The sequence below is a fragment of the Phocoena phocoena genome, chromosome 3, assembly GCF_963924675.1.
Source record: "Phocoena phocoena chromosome 3, mPhoPho1.1, whole genome shotgun sequence".
NCBI classification, from domain to species: domain Eukaryota; kingdom Metazoa; phylum Chordata; class Mammalia; order Artiodactyla; family Phocoenidae; genus Phocoena; species Phocoena phocoena.
Window position 1 is genome coordinate 110,828,193 of NC_089221.1, and position 18,331 is coordinate 110,846,523.

Consider the following 18,331-nt stretch of genomic DNA (forward strand, 5'->3'; position numbering starts at 1 on the left):
CAGCATGATGTCATTTTAATGGCATAGACTATATTTACTTGCCAACTTTTGGGGAAACCAATTTAATTTACTGAGAGACTAAAACTGGTGTGGGAATTAAAAAGGAGAGACCACTTCCCTCTCAAGGAGTTCCCTCTCTCATTGGGGACATAATGCATGAAATGATTAAAGAATACAAGGCCACACAAGATGTAAATGATAATTAAAAGAGCTTGCAGAGTGGGTCTATAAGTCCCACTGACTATCAAGTAATTCTGAATTTAAAAAGTGTCAACTGGATGCTTAGAACATTCTTTTCCCATTGGCACAAGGGTTGCTATATTGAGTCCATGGTGGGGAAATAATTCTAGCACACTACCTGGCACTGCAGTGAACAATATTTAATGTCCTAATAATGTAAATTCTTTTGATTCTCAAGCTTCGAACCAACCAATAGACAAAGCATGGAAGACTTAATTATGGTTACAGAACAGACTAAATGCTATCAAACTGACAACAGAAAAGGAATAGTTCAAAATGACTGAGAGGTGAAAGCAAAAGGAAAGATAGAGAGGTGGGGCACCAACACTGTCTAAGGTTGATGGAACAAGAGACTTAAGTATTTATTCAAACTTGGAAACGTAACAGAAGATCTAAAAATAACTTACTATAAAAAATTTGGAAGGGGCAGTATAAATAAGGTAAACTCTCACTTTTCAATGGGGAAATCAATACAAAATACCTAAAGTTGATTAAAAAAATAGTTGGCAAGGTGGTCATGAACTGATGAATGTTGTAGTTGGGGATGGGTACATGACGGTTGATTACACTACTCTGCTTTTACACGTGTTTGAAAGTTTTTATAATAAAAAGTGAAAAAAACAATAAAGTAAAACCAATAGTAAGTAAATCAAGAAATCTTTGGAATTATAATGGTAACCACCAGAAAAACTAAAAACAAAAAAGGGAGGGTGGACTGTTGGGAATGGGACTTGGAATAAGAAACAGTGAAAGCAGGGCAGGAGATTTTCGGCTTTCTATTTAAAGTCTGTGAGTGTGACCATGTGCATAAGTGATAAAATGTTTTTAAAAGTTAAAGTACTAAAATTAAAAAGACAGACAATAACAAACGTTGGTGAAGATGTGGAAAAACTAGAACTGTCATACATTGCTGGTATGATTGGAAAATGGTAGCCACTTTGGAAAACAGTGGGGTAGTTCCTCAAAAGATTAAACATAGTTACTATATGATCCAGTAATTCTAATCCTAGGTATCTACACCAAGAGAACTGAAAACATATGTCCGCACAAAAACCTCTACACAAATGTTCATAGCAGCATTATTCACTTATAGCAAAAAAGTAGAGACAACCCAGATGTCAATCAACTGATGAATGGATAAACAAAACGTGCTATAGCCATACAATGAAATATTATTTGGCAATAATAAGAAAAGTACTGACACATGCTACAGTATGGATGAACCTTGGGAACACTATGCTAAATCAAGGAAGCCAGACACAAAGGTCACATACGGTATGACTCTATTTATATGAAATGCCCAGAAGAGGCAAATCCATAGAGGCAAAACGTAGAATATTGGTTGCTAGGGGCTGCGGGGATGAAGGAAGAGGGAGTGACTGCTAATAGACATAGGGTTTCTTTTGGGAGCAAGGAAAATGTTTTGATATGAGATAGTCAATAATGGTTGTACAACTCTGTGAAAATACTAAAAACCACTGAATTATATACTTAAAAGGATGAATTTTATAGTATGTGACATATCTCAGTAAAGCTGTTATTTTAAAAAATTAAAGGAGAAAAACAAGTGTCAAGTCATTGAAATTTGCCTTTTAAAGACACGTTCTCTGCAAGAATATGGATCTAGTAACAGTGAATGAGCATTCTCTTTTCATTCTTGCTCACACACATATGACAAAAATTAATACTAGTACTAAAATTATACCAAAACATGCAACATCTTTTTAACCCTTTCAAAATAAGGGAACAAATCAAAAGCTTAAAGTCTCACCCTGACCACAGCCAGTTTCACCCTGCCCACATAAAATACCAGCATGCCAAGGGCAACAAGTAACTAAGAGTCATGGAGCCTTCTAAGGCCACAATGAAAATTTTAATTTCCTTTCTTCTTTGATTGAGACTCATTTGCATTCAATGGCTAATGTGAGCTGTAGTCTGCCACAGGATATGACTTGTGGGTTATAGTTTGTGTATGAGGCCAGAATGGTAAAAGGAAAGGCAATTGGAAGAAAGATTTAGAACAGGCCACAGAAGGGACATATGCAGGCTCCAGGCAGGTCTGCCACGGACAGAAATACCCAACAGTAAGCCCTGGAGTTTACCAAGGGAGTGAGAGAACATGAATCAAGGAGGACATACATAAGAAGAATGAGCGAAGAAACTTCAGGATTAAGTGAAAGTTGAGATGCTTGTCGCTTAAGCACATTCACTTAGGAAACTTAGTTACAGCCCATACCTGCTTCATAGGACGACGTGCCTTTTATCTGTGCATGGAATGTGTGACACTGAGAGCAAAGGCTGATCCCCTCCCTCCCTGCTATCAGCTACTTCCACCTTTTACCTATGAATATATTCTATCTCTAACTGGTATTTGTAGGTAATAAATACTTATTGAATAAACAAATGAAAGAAAAAAACATTTTGCTCAAATCTGTGGCTGAATGTCTTTCATTGAAACATTCTTGGGCAAGTTAGAAATGCTGGTCTCTGATAAAAATGCCCCAGGGGCTCTCTTGTTGCTATTAGCCAGTGCCCTGTCCAGGTTTCCCACCCTCCTCTGCACGTCATCTTGATCGGCTTCTCCCAAATCATCTGAGAACGGGGAATTTCAGGGCAGAGTGCAAGGTACAGCTTTCTCATGGCCTGGCCTCCCAGCATACAAGGTGAGCCTCGCAGTTCCTACCACTTTCCAATGAGGGCAAGGCAAGCACTTTCTCTAGTCTCGGAGCCGATTTCCTGTTTCAAGTCATCAGTTCAATTGGAGCTCCATTCCCAGGTGGAGTACTAAAACCTCCTAGTTAGCTGTCTTTGCCCCGAGCACTCAGACGTTCTCTCCTCAGCTCTCTAGTGTTTCTCTTCTAATCCATCCTTCATGTCAACTTCTTCCTAGTTCAGCGTTCGGTCTCTAACACCGTGTCAGCTGCTAGGGAGGAATGCTGTGCCTGGTAGCTCACCATCCACTCTCCTTCACTACAGCCCTCAACATGCTGCACTGTCATTCTCCACTTACATGGTCATGAGCTTTGCAAGGACCTTCTACTCAGCACAGCATGGGTCCACAGTAAATACAGAAGGCACCTGGTGACTGAGTGGCATAACTCATGACGTAGTAGAAATCAAGGCAAACATAATATTTCTGTAATGACTCTGGTAGGTTGGGTTAGGCAATATCCTCTTGTGAAGATTGGTATCAACTCTGAGAAATATTTTATTCAGTTGTAAAGTCCCAGTTAAATTCCTTTGTAAAACTGGAGAAATAAAGTCTTTGATTAAAAACTAAAATTTCCCCAGCCCTCTCAAAAGGGGTAGGGGAGGGGAGCAGGTGTAGAAGAATGTCTGATCTGTCATATTCTTTAGTCAGAGCCATAAATGTGTTTGGGTAAGACAAAGTGATGTTCTGATAACGTTGATAAAAGTAACTTGAAGACTGGGTCACAGGAAGCCCAAGATAAATGCTGAGAGGAAACAGGTTCTTTTTGAAGTAGCCTCTTCATAATCATTTTCCCACACATTTGTTCAACTTCCGAAGGAGGACTGAATACTTGATTTGCTTTGCAAATGAAAAAGCTTAAGAATGAGACATTCAGATAATGTTATAACATGTGCTTAGAAGGCTCCTCCAAGCTTGCTTTAAGTTTAGGCTGCAGCTTCAGAATCGTGTGAACAGTTCCTGCAGTCACATACTAACTGTGTTACCTTAGGCTGGTACTTGGGGTTTTTGTGTTTTTTTGCACTTGGTTTTAAAAAGAGATTCTTGAGGGTCTTCATAAGAAGGTGGGATGCACAACAACCTCAGCAGCATCCTGACAACACAGGCAGTAACAGGTTCCCTGAGGGTGTACCTTAGTGGTGTCGCTTGGTGATAGTATCACAGCTCCAGAACTCAACTGGAGAGGAGGGGCTGCAGGTGGGAAGGTGCACTATTGCTTATCTTGCTTACACTATGGCAGGCCTCTAATTTTATTTCCATATTCTACAAACATGTGTAGAAGTTTTACACTAGCTAGCACTTGGGAAGAGGAAGAGAGCAAGACCTGAAATGGCCAGAGGAGTCTCCTCTCTACACAAAAAGCACACTGAAATCCTTTGAAACTTGCTGACAAATCAAAACTTCTCAATGTCCTCTGTGAACTTCTTGAGGCTGCCTAGCACAGTGCCTGGTAATCAATAAATGTTTGTCCAAAGAACACACGATTAACAATAATCCAAGCAATGTTATTGTTTTGGAGATATTTTAAGCTCATTAAAAGTTTTTGAAAGATATCATGATATTGTTACCAATAAGAAACGTCTCCTTTTACCTTTATTTTCCATACAGACTTCTTTAAGTTTCTGTTCTCAAACACCTAATGACAAGGATAACAAAACTTGGATTAAAATATTTTTGGTGAAAATAAATTTTATCAATGAGAAGGGGCATTTTAAAAAACATCTCTCCCAGGTTTCTGTATCATGATGATTTCTGTTTAAAGACCCACAACATTAAGAGTTTCTGGTGTGAAATTACACAGGTCTCTCTTAACCTCATGAAACTGAGAGCCAAGCACAAAGAACCTGCCTATTAAGATCAGGATGGACATAAACACAAAAATAGCTCAGTAAAGAAGCAGACCACTATTACAGGCATTAGGTAAAGGTTTTTATTTCTTATTTAACCATGCTGTATGTATACATACAATATCAATATATACAACTTGAACAAATACAATATATACATAAAATACAATGAAAGTTGGCTTTTGAAATTAATACGACAAACTTATCATATGATTTGTAATTCTGGCCAGTATACAGTATTGTAGTAATGCTATTGAAGTTATTAATGATTTAAATTAGACTACAGTATAAGTTCAAAGGCACTAGGAAGATCTATGTTTTCTTCTAGCATTTTAGATCAAAGAATAACTAAAAAGGAAAACAAATGCATACATTAAGAAACTGGGCAGACACTGGCATACTTAAATGTAAACTCTACCCATTCTTTAATTCACAGCCCTGTAGGAAAGGGAGGGACTTTCCTTAAGATAAGAGTTAAGGGAAAAAATATTTTTAAAAGACTAGAAAGAAATAAAACAACTGAAACCTATAATCATAATTTTAAAAACATGTTACAGTTGAAGTAGCACCACCCTCTCCCCCAAAGTAACCTTAAATTTCTTGCAGCAAAAAAAAGTCCCCTTTTCCCAGAAAGTAGATGCCACAGCATGTCAAATGGATTCTACTTGTGGGACGAACACATAGATGTAGACCCGCCACCTTGATTACTCTTATACTTCACAAGAATCTAGACAAAAATGGGGAATACTATTATATTTTAATATCCTTATTACTACATGTAATTGCAAGGTTTACTAAAGAACATACCACAAACAACATTCTACCAAGGCTCCTTTTAATAAATATTACTTTTTTAAATTAAAGAGAAAAATAGCCATTCAATAACCTACTTATATGTGACACTCATTTTAAATCTGCTTCTTATATCAAATAATGAGCAAGTTTGTTCATCTATAGCCTTTCATGAAATTAACACCAAAGTTACAAAATATTTCATTTATGGACAATGACACAAAGTAACTGTGAAGAAACCATAGAACTACTATGATTAGAGCTAAGTGAAGAGCTCTAAAGTCAGGTTCCCATGTTTGCACATGGATACTCAGGCCTGGCTCCAATATCTAATCTTGGTATTATATAAGATGAATATTTAATGCCCATCTGGTATAATCAGTTCTAATATAAATGCTTTAAAAAAAACTGCTAAAGTAGCCTGTTTTTTAAATTTCTCAACGTTTTGAGTTTTTATAGATTTCGTTTTGTTACTGCTATGGCGTGGAAAAGAAAAAAAACCTAACATACTGGCTTAAATTTTCTATAATGTTTTAAAGCTTAATTCTAAAGTTATTCCTTTCTATTAACTGGATGGTTAAAGGGTAGACACGTGCATTCTTTAAAAAGAAGAAGTAGTCATATTTTTTTCCTACTGGTAAAATTAAGATTTCTCTAGAGTTATTATTAACAGAGTTAAATATGCATCTACAATTGCCAAGATATTCTGCTTACACAAAGCTTTTACAAAACATAAATTCACCTCAAGTCTTCACAGTACCTAAACAATGCCCCACAAAGTTATAAATGTCTAACTATCTTACACGTTACAAAGAAAATGCTGCCAGTTAACTGCAATTCTTATTACCTAGAAAATATTCACCATACACAGGATATTTAGTACATCACCTTTGGAATGTACTTTAAATTTATGGACACATTTTTACCACCACCTCACAAATAACACTACATTCGCTCACTCCCATTCTATATACATCTTTGTAATTATAAACCAATATTTAACCAAACTTACTAAAATAATGCTAACTTAATAAATACTCATTTATGAAGTCTTAAAACTTGTAGCCAATGTGTTTCAGGGCTGATTACATAATTTTAAAACTCATAAAAGATATATATATATATATATATATAGTGGTTTTGGAGTAGCATAACTTTAAAAAAATAAAAATTTTGTAAGCAGTCAACAAAAGAACAAACAATTCTACGACTTTTTTTTTTTTTTACTATAAAATAAAAATAATTTTTATTTTAGAGGTATGGTCTAACTGGATTTGTCAATGGAAGAAATTCAGGGAAGAATATTTTCTTTATAAAATAAGAAGAAAGACAAAACAAAGTGTTTTAAAGGCAAAGAATTACAAGATATTTTTCTTGCTTTGTCTGTATTTTCTAGAAAACGGAGACCTTTCTCAGTTGGGAGAAACAGCAATTTTCATCAAAATTTAGAACTCAGACACAGGAAAGCATCAGTTAATCATGTTTCAAAGTGAAATTAAAAAAATAATAACCATAGAGGCAAATGTTAGTGACCAGTATTTAGCTTCTTAATTTTCTGCAGCTGTGACTCCTTTGTATTCAGGTACAGATTCAATGTTTCAAGAAACATGAAACCAAAACAAACAAACAAACAATTTGACTTGAAGTCAAAGTGGCAAAAAAAAATCAAGAGAGGTCCAGATGAAACATATCTTCAACTTTTGTTTTTTAAGCATGTATACTTCTAAAGATTGACTATCGAATTATAAAATTTTCTATAGATCAATAAGATCACCCATCTCATATTTTAAATGCAATGAATGTTAGTATAAAAATTAGAACATATTATAAAAGGCCAGGTGGGTGTTAGGATAGAATCATTTCTTAGATTTGCAGCCCATACATTCATATATAACAGGAAAACATAGGACAATTAGACCTGCAACTTTCTATGTGCAAAACAGGACTTATACTTTTTTTTCTATTTTGAATATCCGGTCATCTAAATATACAGTAGTTGAGTAAATCACTAGCAGATTTATGTATACATTTAAACTGCAACTCTCTATAGTATAAGCTGCTCTCTCAACTTCCCTGCACAGTATAAGTTGAAAACTAATATGACAATTTGAACAATTACCAATTGTACAATTTTAATGTTATATTAACTTAATATATATAGACTAAAAGTTATTAGGCAAATTATTAGTTCCAGTCTTACTGCATGATCTACAGCTTCCATTATTTGAAATAACACAAAAGTCTTCAGTGTTTTAATTAAAGGTTTTGTCCAGGCATGAGGATATCACTAATTTTTATTCTGACTTTAAGTCTGTAACATTTACTGAAGTAAAGAGTCAATTACAGTTTCAGGCTTTGCAGAACGCTTTCTGTTTGGAGAAGAGAAAAAGAAAACATGAATGCTTTCCTAAAAGACTGAAATGCAAACACTTTACATTATGTAGTAGATAATACCAGGCAGCCATAGAGTCTAGAAACAGGCCAAGGTTTGACATGCTTGACCATGAGATCAATTAATGTCTGCCTTTTCAGGCTAGGGAAAGGTCACCTAGAGTGAGCACAATAGCAAGGCCCTCCACTCCACCACCCACAGTGATGAAGGAGTGAGTGAACAATAAACCGGACTAGACAATGTGGACAGGCCAAGCGGTCTGCATGCTTGCCACATTTGAACCCCCTGATTATCTCTTCTGGGGTATGCTAAAGATGCCAGAGTCACAAATCATCTGAAGCAAAAACTCACAAATGACTGTGTAGGAAATGATGGAAATGTTCCATTAATCTATCATGTTTATTGCAGTTTTGCTTATTAGCACACTGAAATATGTGCTTCTAATGAGGAATATCACATTGAACATTGTCAAGCAATGTAATGTAGTATCAATAAACCACTTATCATGTATATTTGTCTATAATTATGGCCATTTACTGTTTTCATAATACAGCAGGCTAATTCTGGTACACAGAGATGCTGGATTTGGCTCGTCGAATGTTAGCTCACATTTGTTTTCTTTTTTTTAGATTAAACTGAAAAAGTATATATTTTAAAATAAGCATTCTGAAAACTGTATCCAAATACCTTATGAAATTATTTGCTTGTTTGTTTTAGGTCCACATAGCTTTTAAAAAGTGACTAAAGACGGAGATCTCATGTAAATAATCCTGATTTCTGGCTTCTCCTTTGAAACAAGAAGATCCAGAAACCATGGGCCCTCTTTCCCCAAACTAACTAGAAGCAGAGTAACAGGCAACTCACTCCAGACAGAACATGCTCCGTTTTGCCCCAGCCCACACCATTGCCTATTTTTCTCCCACACTGAGGGCAACTGTCTTACCATTTATCATCATACTTGAACTGTCACTTTTCTTACTAACTGCAGAGTTAAGAGGAAAATACCTCCATTAAAAGTGGAAAAGTCAAAGACATAGAGGAATTGGTGTTTCTTTGAATTGATTTGCTTCATTCACTAATATTACATGCATGGCTTCTGTTGGCATATGAAATGCTTTTAATGTCTGACATCTAAATGTTGAAGAATGTAAAAATTTGTACACTTTTAATATGCTACTGATTCCTCCTCCCCAAATTTATAAAACGTAGGTTATGTCTATGAGATTACGTTACACAGACTTCACCCTACACGTAACTCAAAAGTCTAGGTACTCAAAGTAGGGAAAAATATAAGCTTATTATTTCCTGTCATTTCAGGAGCCCCAAAGTCTGTTAGTCAGTTTCAATAAGCTGAACAGTACTTAACGTAGGGAAGGGAGAGAAGAAATAAGCTCCAGCCCAGGGCTTTCACATCCTCATTTCTCTGGGCTATGTTACAATACATATAGACTACTCAATAGTCAAAGGACAGGGAAAGACAGAGAAGTTTTATTTAACTGGTGACTGAGGAAATCAAGGTTCTTGGGGAAGTATTCATGACAGAAAAATGAATCAGCTGAATACAATACCTTGGGAGTCTAACGAGGCAAATTAATTAGCATCTCACTAGAATAATTAGTGTAAGGATTAAGGAATTAAAATAGTAATGACTTATTATACATTTGGAAAGAACAAAGTAAATTAACAATAAATTCTACTACTCAGGAGGGCTAAAGAAGTTGGAAGACCTTAATTCTTTAGCCAGATTTTATTTACTCAAATTGTAACTACATAGGACTTCAATATTTAGTTAAATCTATCAGACAAAATACTTATCGTGTTAACTAAATTTCCTTTAAATGTACTTAATTTGAAAAATCTCACTGCCTTTGGCTCATGGGACTCAAAGACAGTTCTTACCTTCTCCCTGTTTTTGGCCTTGCTTTCCCCTTTGAAGTCCGTGGCCTCTCTAATTTCATCAAGGACTGCCGTAGGCTCTCCTCAGTATAGGCAAGATACACATGGGAAAGGTCCACCTCAAAGGGCTATATGTAAAGGAAATAAACACAAGACATTCTTACAGAAGAATTTAAACCAGATTTGGGGGAAGATTTAAAATACTAAATAAACTCTTAGGAAAAAAAGCCAAAGACAAAACCAAATAAATATCTAAAGATATCTTTTTCTAATGCCATTTATCTCAAATGTATTCACTAAGTGTTGGTGAAGAAGCCCTGACACACTATAAATTCCTTAGTAGTAAAGAAAAACTGTTGTTGTTTTCCCTAAAGCTGCTACTTCCTCTTGTTGACCTAAGACTAGGACCAGCTTTGAAAAGGACAGACTTATTCTAGTCTCTAACCAAATCCCCAAGGCCCAGAGAGATGGTGAAAAGAGTCTCCAAAGAGAACTACATGCCACTCTTGTCACAGAAATGCCTGCCATCACGACTGAAGGTGAACAGAACTGTCCTAATAATCACCCCATCCTAGAGCCTCTATTCTCAAAATAGTAGCCTATTTTTCAGCTGAGCTGATTAATAGATATCATGATGATAACACAATTTAGTGACCCACATTCCGATAAAGAACCAACTGTAGTTTTTTTTGTTTTGTTTTTTTAAAAAAGCACTCTTACGTCTTTCTCCTTTTTATCAGGAACTGGAGTCTGCTTTCTCATGTTATTTCCTGTGTAGGCAACACATTTCTCAAAAAAGGAAAAAAGAAGGGGAGGAGAATTATCTTAATTAGCAATTAATACTATGAATGAGACAAATTACTATGAGATATACTGATGGTACACTCATAAAACATAATTTGAATGCTGGAATAGAAAGGGACCCCAGAGGTCATTCAGTCCTATACACAAACCTACACCATCTCTACTATGTATAACACACAGAATATTCTGTGTGTTATAACATAATTATTAAAACATCTTATCCACCTCAGTGGCTTCTCACTTGATTCATCCTCTGGACCACCTTTCTCCGCATTGTAGCCAGTACAATTCCAGTCTACAGGAAGTATTCCATAGTATTTCATGAAAGGATGAAGGTTAATACTCACTAGTTGCCATTCCCCTATGTCTTCATTCCAATGGACATAGTTTTCAATCATTTCCTTTTAAAAGAGTCAGAGATGATCTACTTTTAATATTTAATAACATTTAAAATACTGCAAAATATTCATGGAACTAAAATCTTAATATAGTAAGTGAAAAAAGTTAAGTCTCAAAACATTATATACTGCATGATGCCCCTTTTATATATTTTAAAATATATACTTTCAAGGAATATATGTAGATTCAATTAAACTGTATAAAAATAAAAAGCAAGAAAATAAAGAACATGGCATTCAGGATGGTGGTTACCTTGAGCTTGAAGAGGTAAAGGGATAGAAGAGGCAAGAGGGAAACCACTTGGTTAGAAACAGGTCACTACCATGGTCCTAGCTTTTGTTTTGGGTGACAAGTTCACTACAAAATAACTAACTAAACAAAAGTAGGCCATCTAAGGACCATCAAGGACAGTATATTGTGAGCCAAATAGTAATTCTGTGCAGCTGAGGTCCAAAGGAAAAAAAATACTAAGGCTTATATTCAGACAAATTTCTTAAAGCTGTATATAGATTCAAAATAAATTTTTAAAAATCAATGTTAGAAATTAAAGATGATACAAATAGATGGAGAGATATACCATGTTCTTGCACTGGAAGAATCAACATTGGGAAAATGACTCTACTACCCAAAGCAATCTACAGATTCAATGCAATCCCTATCAAACTACCACTGGCATTTTTTACAGAACTAGAACAAAAAATTTCACAATTTGTGTGGAAACACAAAAGACCCCGAATAGCCAAAGCAACCTTGAGAAAGAAAAATGGAGCTGGAGGAATCAGGGTCCTTGACTTCAGACTATACTACAAAGCTACAGTAATCAAGATAGTATGGTACTGGCACAAAAACAGAAATATAGATCAATGGAACAGGATAGAAAGCCCAGAGAGAAACCCACACACATATGGTCACCTTATCTTTGATAAAGGAGGCAGGAATGTACAGTGGAGAAAGGACAGCCTCTTCAATACGTGGTGATGGGAAAACTGGACAGCTACATGTAAAAGAATGAAATCAGAACACTCCCTAACACTGTACACAAAAAAAACCTCAAAATGGATTAAAGATCTAAATATAAGGCCAGACACCATCAAACTCTTAGAGGAAAACATAGGCAGAACACTCTATGACACAAATCACAGCAAGATCCTTTTTGTGACCCACCTCCTAGAGAAATGGAAATAAAAACAAAAATAAACAAATGGGACCTAATGAAACTTAGAAGCTTTTGCACAGCAAAGGAAACCATAAACAAGACGACAAGACAACCCTCAGAATGGGGGAGAATATTTGTAAATGAAGCAACTGACAAAGGATTAATCTCCAAATTTTACAAGCAGCTCAATATCAAAAAAACAAACAACCCAATCCAAAAATGGGCAGAAGACCTAAATAGACATTTCTCCAAAGAAGATATACAGATTGTCAACCAACACATGAAAGGATGCTCAACATCATTAATCATTAGAGAAATGCAAACCAAAACTACAATGAAATATCATCTCACACTGGTCAGAATGGCCATCATCAAAAAATCTACAAACAATAGATGCTGGAGAGGGTGTGGAGAAAAGGGAAACCTCTTGCACTGTTGGTGGGAATGTAAATTGATACAGCCACTATGGAAAACAGTATGGAGGTTCCTTAAAAAACTAAAAATGGAACTACCATACGACCCAGCAATCCCACTACAGGGCATATACCCTGAGAAAACCATAATTCAAAAAGAGTCATGTACCAAAATGTTCACTGCAGCTCTATTTACAATAGCCAGGACATGGAAGCAACCTAAGTGTCCATCAACAGATGAATAAAGAAGATGTGGCACATATATACAATGGAATATTACTCAGCCATAAAAAGGAACAAAATTGAGTTATGTATAGTGAGGTGGATAGACCTAGAGACTGTCATACAGAGTGAAGTAAGTCAGAAAGAGAAAAACAAATACCATATGCTAACACATATATATGGAATCTAAAAAAAAAAAAAGGTCAGAAAAACCTAGGGGCAAGATGGGAATACAGATGCAGACCTACTACAGAATAGACTTGAGGATATGGGAAGGGGGAAGGGTAAGCTGGGACAAAGTGAGAGAGTGGCATGGACATATATACACTACCAAACGTAAAATAGATAGCTAGTGGGAAGCAGCCACATAGCAGTGGAAGATCAGCTCAGTGCTTTGTGACCACCTAGAGGGGTAGGATAGGGAGGGTGGGAGGGAGGTAGACGCAAGAGGGAAGAGATATGGGAACATAGGTATATATATAACTGATTCACTTTGTTATAAAGCAGAAACTAACACATCATTGTAAAGCAATTATACTCTAATAAAGATGTCAAAAAAATCAATGTTAAAGTTCACTAAAATATACTGGAAAGACAGAAATGTGGGGAAAAGAATAATAGAGGCTAAGATTTTTAAATTATACTAGTATTTAGAGTCAGCATACATCTAGAGATGGATGGTAGTGATCACTGCACAACACTGTGAATGTACTTAATGTCAATGAACTGTACTCTTAAAAATAGTTCACTACAGCTCTATTTACAATAGCCAGGACATGGAAGCAACCTAAATGTCCATCAACAGATGAATAAAGAAGATGTGGCACATATATACAGTGGAATATTACTCAGCCATAAAAAGGAACGAAATTGAGTTATTTGTAGTGAGGTCGATGGACCTAGACTCTGTCATACAGAGTGAAGTAAGTCAGAAAGAGAAAAACAAATACCATATGCTAACACACATACATGGAATCTAAAAACACGGTACTGATGAACCTAGTGGCAGGGCAGGAATAAAGATGCAGACGTAAAGAACAGACTTGAGGACACAGTGGGGGAAGGGGAAGCTGGGAAGAAGTAAGAGAGTGGCATGGACATATATACACTACCAAATGTAAAATAGATAGCTAGTGGGAAGCTGCTGCATAGCACAGGGAGATCAGCTCAATACTTTGTGACCACCTAGAGGGGTGGGATAGGGAGGGTGGGAGGGTGGGAGGGAGGGAGGGAGGGAGATGCAAGAGGGTGATACAGGGATATATGTGTACTTATAGCTGATTCACTTTGTTGTACAGCAGAAACTAACACACCATTGTAAAGCAATTATACTCCAGTAAAGATGTAAAAAAAAAAATAGTTAAAATGGTAAATTTTATGTATGTTTTACCATTCCCCTGCCCGCACACACACACACAGAATTAGCATCCATAAACAAGGAGAAAAGGTTCGCACAGGAGTTTTGTTTATTCTAATTATAGGATAAAGAATGTTGAAAGAATAAACAGGACCTATACCTTTACATGAATTACATGAATTTGGCCTTCCTCCCAGGACTAAGAAATTCTTATTCAGATACTTAGTTACTCAAACAGAGAATTATGTATTAAGAACTGTTAACAGCTGAAGTGAAATGTGATGGCCATTAGTTCAAGAAAATTTTATCATCAGCAACTGAAATGTAAATATTTACCATTAATTAAATTAGAAATTATATTTCCTTAGTCCTTAACCCCAGCCAAGTGACCTAATACCTAAGACAGAGAAATTCCCACTTACCTGATAATCCTGAGGTATAAAATTATCAATAATAAGCATCTGAAGTCGAAGCTCCCGGCTAAGTTGTCGAATGTTCTCCAAAAGGCCTTCAATTTCCCTCTGATGTTCCTGTTGGAGATCGGCCATCTAACGGAGAATCAATGAAAATACTAAGGACAAACAAGATTTTAAATACAAAACAATTCCATCTGACATAGGGCAGTGGTCTAGGAGACCTTGTAAGAGCTTACCCAGTTCTTTCACAAAAACAATGGACAGAATAACACTATCTATCATTGTCTATTCCATGTTATTAGTTAAGATTGGAAATAAACAATTTAGCTTAACAGCTGAAATTAAAAATTGCAAATAAAGGCAAAAATTTTATTTCTTTAAAACTGTAAGCACATATTATGATTCCTTTAGGATTCTTAAACATACTTAAAGAAATTCTTTTCTAAAAAATTCAAACTACAATAATAGGTAACTTCTAAAAGACCAACCTCTGACTTCGCAGCCATCAGCATAGTCCAAACTTTCTTTAATTTCTTGGTCTTTCCTTGAGCTTCTTCTTGCAAACTGGTATACTTTTCTTCAATATCCAAGCGTTCTTGCTATGACATAAAGTGATAAACTTCAGAATAATTTTATTCATTAAATCACAAGTTTAATTATTTAACAAATGACATAAATGTTTAGCAACTATTTCTTTCAAAGCAATCCACAGATATGCTTTAAAATTTTATTAAGGGATTTCCCTGGTGGCACAGTGGTTAAGAATCCACCTGCCAATGCAGGGGACATGGGTTCGATCCCTGGTCCGGGAAGATCCCACATGCTGCGGAGAAACTAAGCCCACGCACCACAACTACTGAGCCTGCGTTCTAGAGCCCACAAGCCACAACTACTGAGTCCACGTGCCACAACTACTGAAGCCCACATGCCTAGAACCCATGCTCCACAACAAGAGAAGCCATCGCAATGTGAAGCCTGTGCACCTGGGACTTCCCTGGTGGCGCAGTGGTTAAGAATCCACCTGCAAATGCAGGGGACATGGGTTTGAGCCCTGATCCGGGAAGATCCCACCTGCCACAGAGCAACTAAGCCCGCATGCCACAACTACTGAGCCTGTGTGCCTAGAGCCCGTGCTCCGCAATAAGAGAAGCCACTGCAATGAGAAGCCTGTGCACTGCAACAAAGAGTATCCCCTGCTCTCCGCAACTAGAGAAAGCCCACCCGCAGCAACGAAGACCCAACACAGCTAAAAATAAATAAATTTATTTTTTTTAATTTTATTAAGATTATAGATATTCAGCTTTTCACTAGAAAAGTTAAATACCTTAGGTGAAGCATCAACCAGAAACAAAAATTTACATTACCTCCTTTTCCTCAAGTTCTCTGCGAAGTTGCTCTGCTCTTTTCCTCCTTTCTTCCAGTTCCATGTTGGATTCTTCAAGAAGTTTCTCTTGTTCCTCAGCTTTTGCCAACAAATCAACACCACCAACAATTACCTTCTTCTCCAGTGCAGATAATTTCTCTAGCAAAGACTGATGCTCTTGTCTGTTAATTAAAATGAGAACACTCTGTATCCATCAATTATCTACTATTCTACTAAATTTCCCCAAATTTAACAAGGATTTGGATGTAAAATTTCAAAATAGGAATATAATTATATAACATCTCTATCAAACACACAACTGTGTAGTATTGCTTTTAATTACTATTCAATTTTCTTGCTTATACATCCAATGAGAAAAACCAGGAAATTTAAATCACAACTCCATCTCAATTCAGTAATACTCACTGGGCCTTAAGAAGATCTTTTTCCCGTTTCTCTAACTCAGCTCTAGCCTTGTTTCTTTCTTCTTCTTCCATGTCAAGCTTTGTTTCAAGTGCTTTTCTCTCCTCATCAATTTTTGCTTGCATTTCAACCATTTTATCTGGGGAAACTTTCTTTTTACCTATTTGAGTCATTTAATTCCAACAGTCACTTCAGAGTCAATGCTTCAGACACATAAATTATCTTCAATATAAAAGATACATTCCTCATGAAAAGAAAATCAAATGTCAACATTTTAAGGAAATCAACTGAATAACATATTTTATTTCTATTTATTATGTCCCTAGAAGATCTTTTTAACTAACTGCTAAATTCAAACTGTTGTCCAACTGTGCAGTGATAACTAAGAACAGAAGTAAGTGAAAAAGAAGCATAAGAGATTAGCAGGGAAAAAAAAGAGAAAGATAAACAGGAAAACTAAATAAATAAAAAAAGCAAAGATATTTGTATTTCCCCAAATAACACATGTCGTCAAAAAAGCAATACGATTATTTAGTTACTTTTTTCTGATAACCAGGTACAAAATCAAGTGGCTTCTCAAAACACCTCCCCACAAAATTTATTAAAATAAATGAATAAATAAAAGCCACAAAGGGACTTCCCTGGTGGCACAGTGGTTAAGAATCCACCTGCCAATGCAGGGGACACGCATTCAAGCTCTGGTCTGGGAAGATCCCACATGCCGTGGAGCAACTAAGCCTGTGCGCCACAACTACTGAGCCTGCGCTCTAGAACCCGCGAGCCACAACTACTGAGTCCGCATGCCACCACTACTGAAGCCCGCGCATCTAGAGCCGGTGCTCTGCAACAAGAGAAGCCACCACAATGAGAAGCCCTCGCACTGCGATGAAGAGTAGCCCCTGCTCTCCGCAACTAGAGAAAGCCCACGTGCAGCAACAAAGACCCAACACAGCCAAAAATAAACAAATAAATTTTTTTTTTTTTTTTTTTTAAAAAGAGATTTCCCTGGTGGCACAGTGGTTAAGAATCTGCCTCCCAAGGAAGGGGACATGGGACTGAGCCCGGCTCTGGGAAGATCCCACATGCTGCAGAGCAACTAAGCCCATGTGCCACAACTCCTGAGCCTGTGCTCTAGGGTCCGTGAGCCAAAACTACTAAGCCCACATGCCATAACTACTGAAGCCCGCGTGCCTAGAGCCCGTGCTCTGCAACAAGAGAAGCCACCTCGATGAGAAGCCCACACACTGCAACAAAGAGTAGCCCCCGCTCACTGCAACTAGAGAAAGCCCACGTGCAGCAACGAAGACCCAACACAACCAAAAATAAATAGACAGAATTGATTCTTAAAAAAAAAAAAAAGCCCGCACACCACAAAGAATAGCCCCCGTTCGCCACAACTAGAGAAAGCCCGCGCACAGCAACGAAGACACAATGCAGCCAAAAATAAATAAATAAATAAATAAATTTATTTTTTTTTAAAAAGCCCCATATAGGTATAAAATGTACAGATAAAAATATCAGGCAGAATGTGTAAGTAGTTTTTAACATATATTTTCAGAGGTTTTCTAAAATTGTGTTTGATAAAATTACTTGAAAGTATTTTACTTCATAGTATACTTTTAAAGGAAATAACTCTATACTAATTATGTAACAGTTACATATGAATTAACCAGGCATTTTACAGTTGCTGTCACAATATATCATCATACCTTAAATGAACTAAAATAGCTTGTTATGATGTCAAACTAAGGATCCTAAATCTCCCTAAGTCAGATTAAACATTCCTAGTGTCAAATATAAGTAGAAATACTACAAAATAATGCAGCTAAGAAATACAGCTTCAAAATGATTATTTTGATTATAATGTCTAGTAGAGTGTTTTATGTACATATAATAGACGT

The 18,331-nt window shown here is 36.4% G+C and overlaps 1 protein-coding gene across 2 annotated transcripts in view; it reads right to left on the bottom strand.

The window, feature by feature from the left end:
- Positions 1 to 7,550: 7,550 nt before the first annotated feature.
- KIF3A (kinesin family member 3A) overlaps positions 7,551 to 18,331 on the bottom strand; it is a 75,274-nt gene continuing 64,493 nt past the window's right edge. Inside the window, exons 11-18 of one of the 2 annotated variants that reach the window (XM_065875278.1) lie at positions 16,434 to 16,590; positions 16,009 to 16,189; positions 15,133 to 15,243; positions 14,651 to 14,776; positions 11,029 to 11,082; positions 10,598 to 10,666; positions 9,881 to 10,005; positions 7,551 to 7,958 (exon numbers count right to left, since the gene is read on the bottom strand). In XM_065875278.1, coding sequence (XP_065731350.1) covers positions 7,910 to 7,958; positions 9,881 to 10,005; positions 10,598 to 10,666; positions 11,029 to 11,082; positions 14,651 to 14,776; positions 15,133 to 15,243; positions 16,009 to 16,189; positions 16,434 to 16,590 — 872 coding nt within the window. In that variant the 3' untranslated portion in view covers positions 7,551 to 7,909. The remainder of the gene's footprint in view (positions 7,959 to 9,880; positions 10,006 to 10,597; positions 10,667 to 11,028; positions 11,083 to 14,650; positions 14,777 to 15,132; positions 15,244 to 16,008; positions 16,190 to 16,433; positions 16,591 to 18,331) is intronic. The other variant, XM_065875277.1, reaches the window with a different exon arrangement.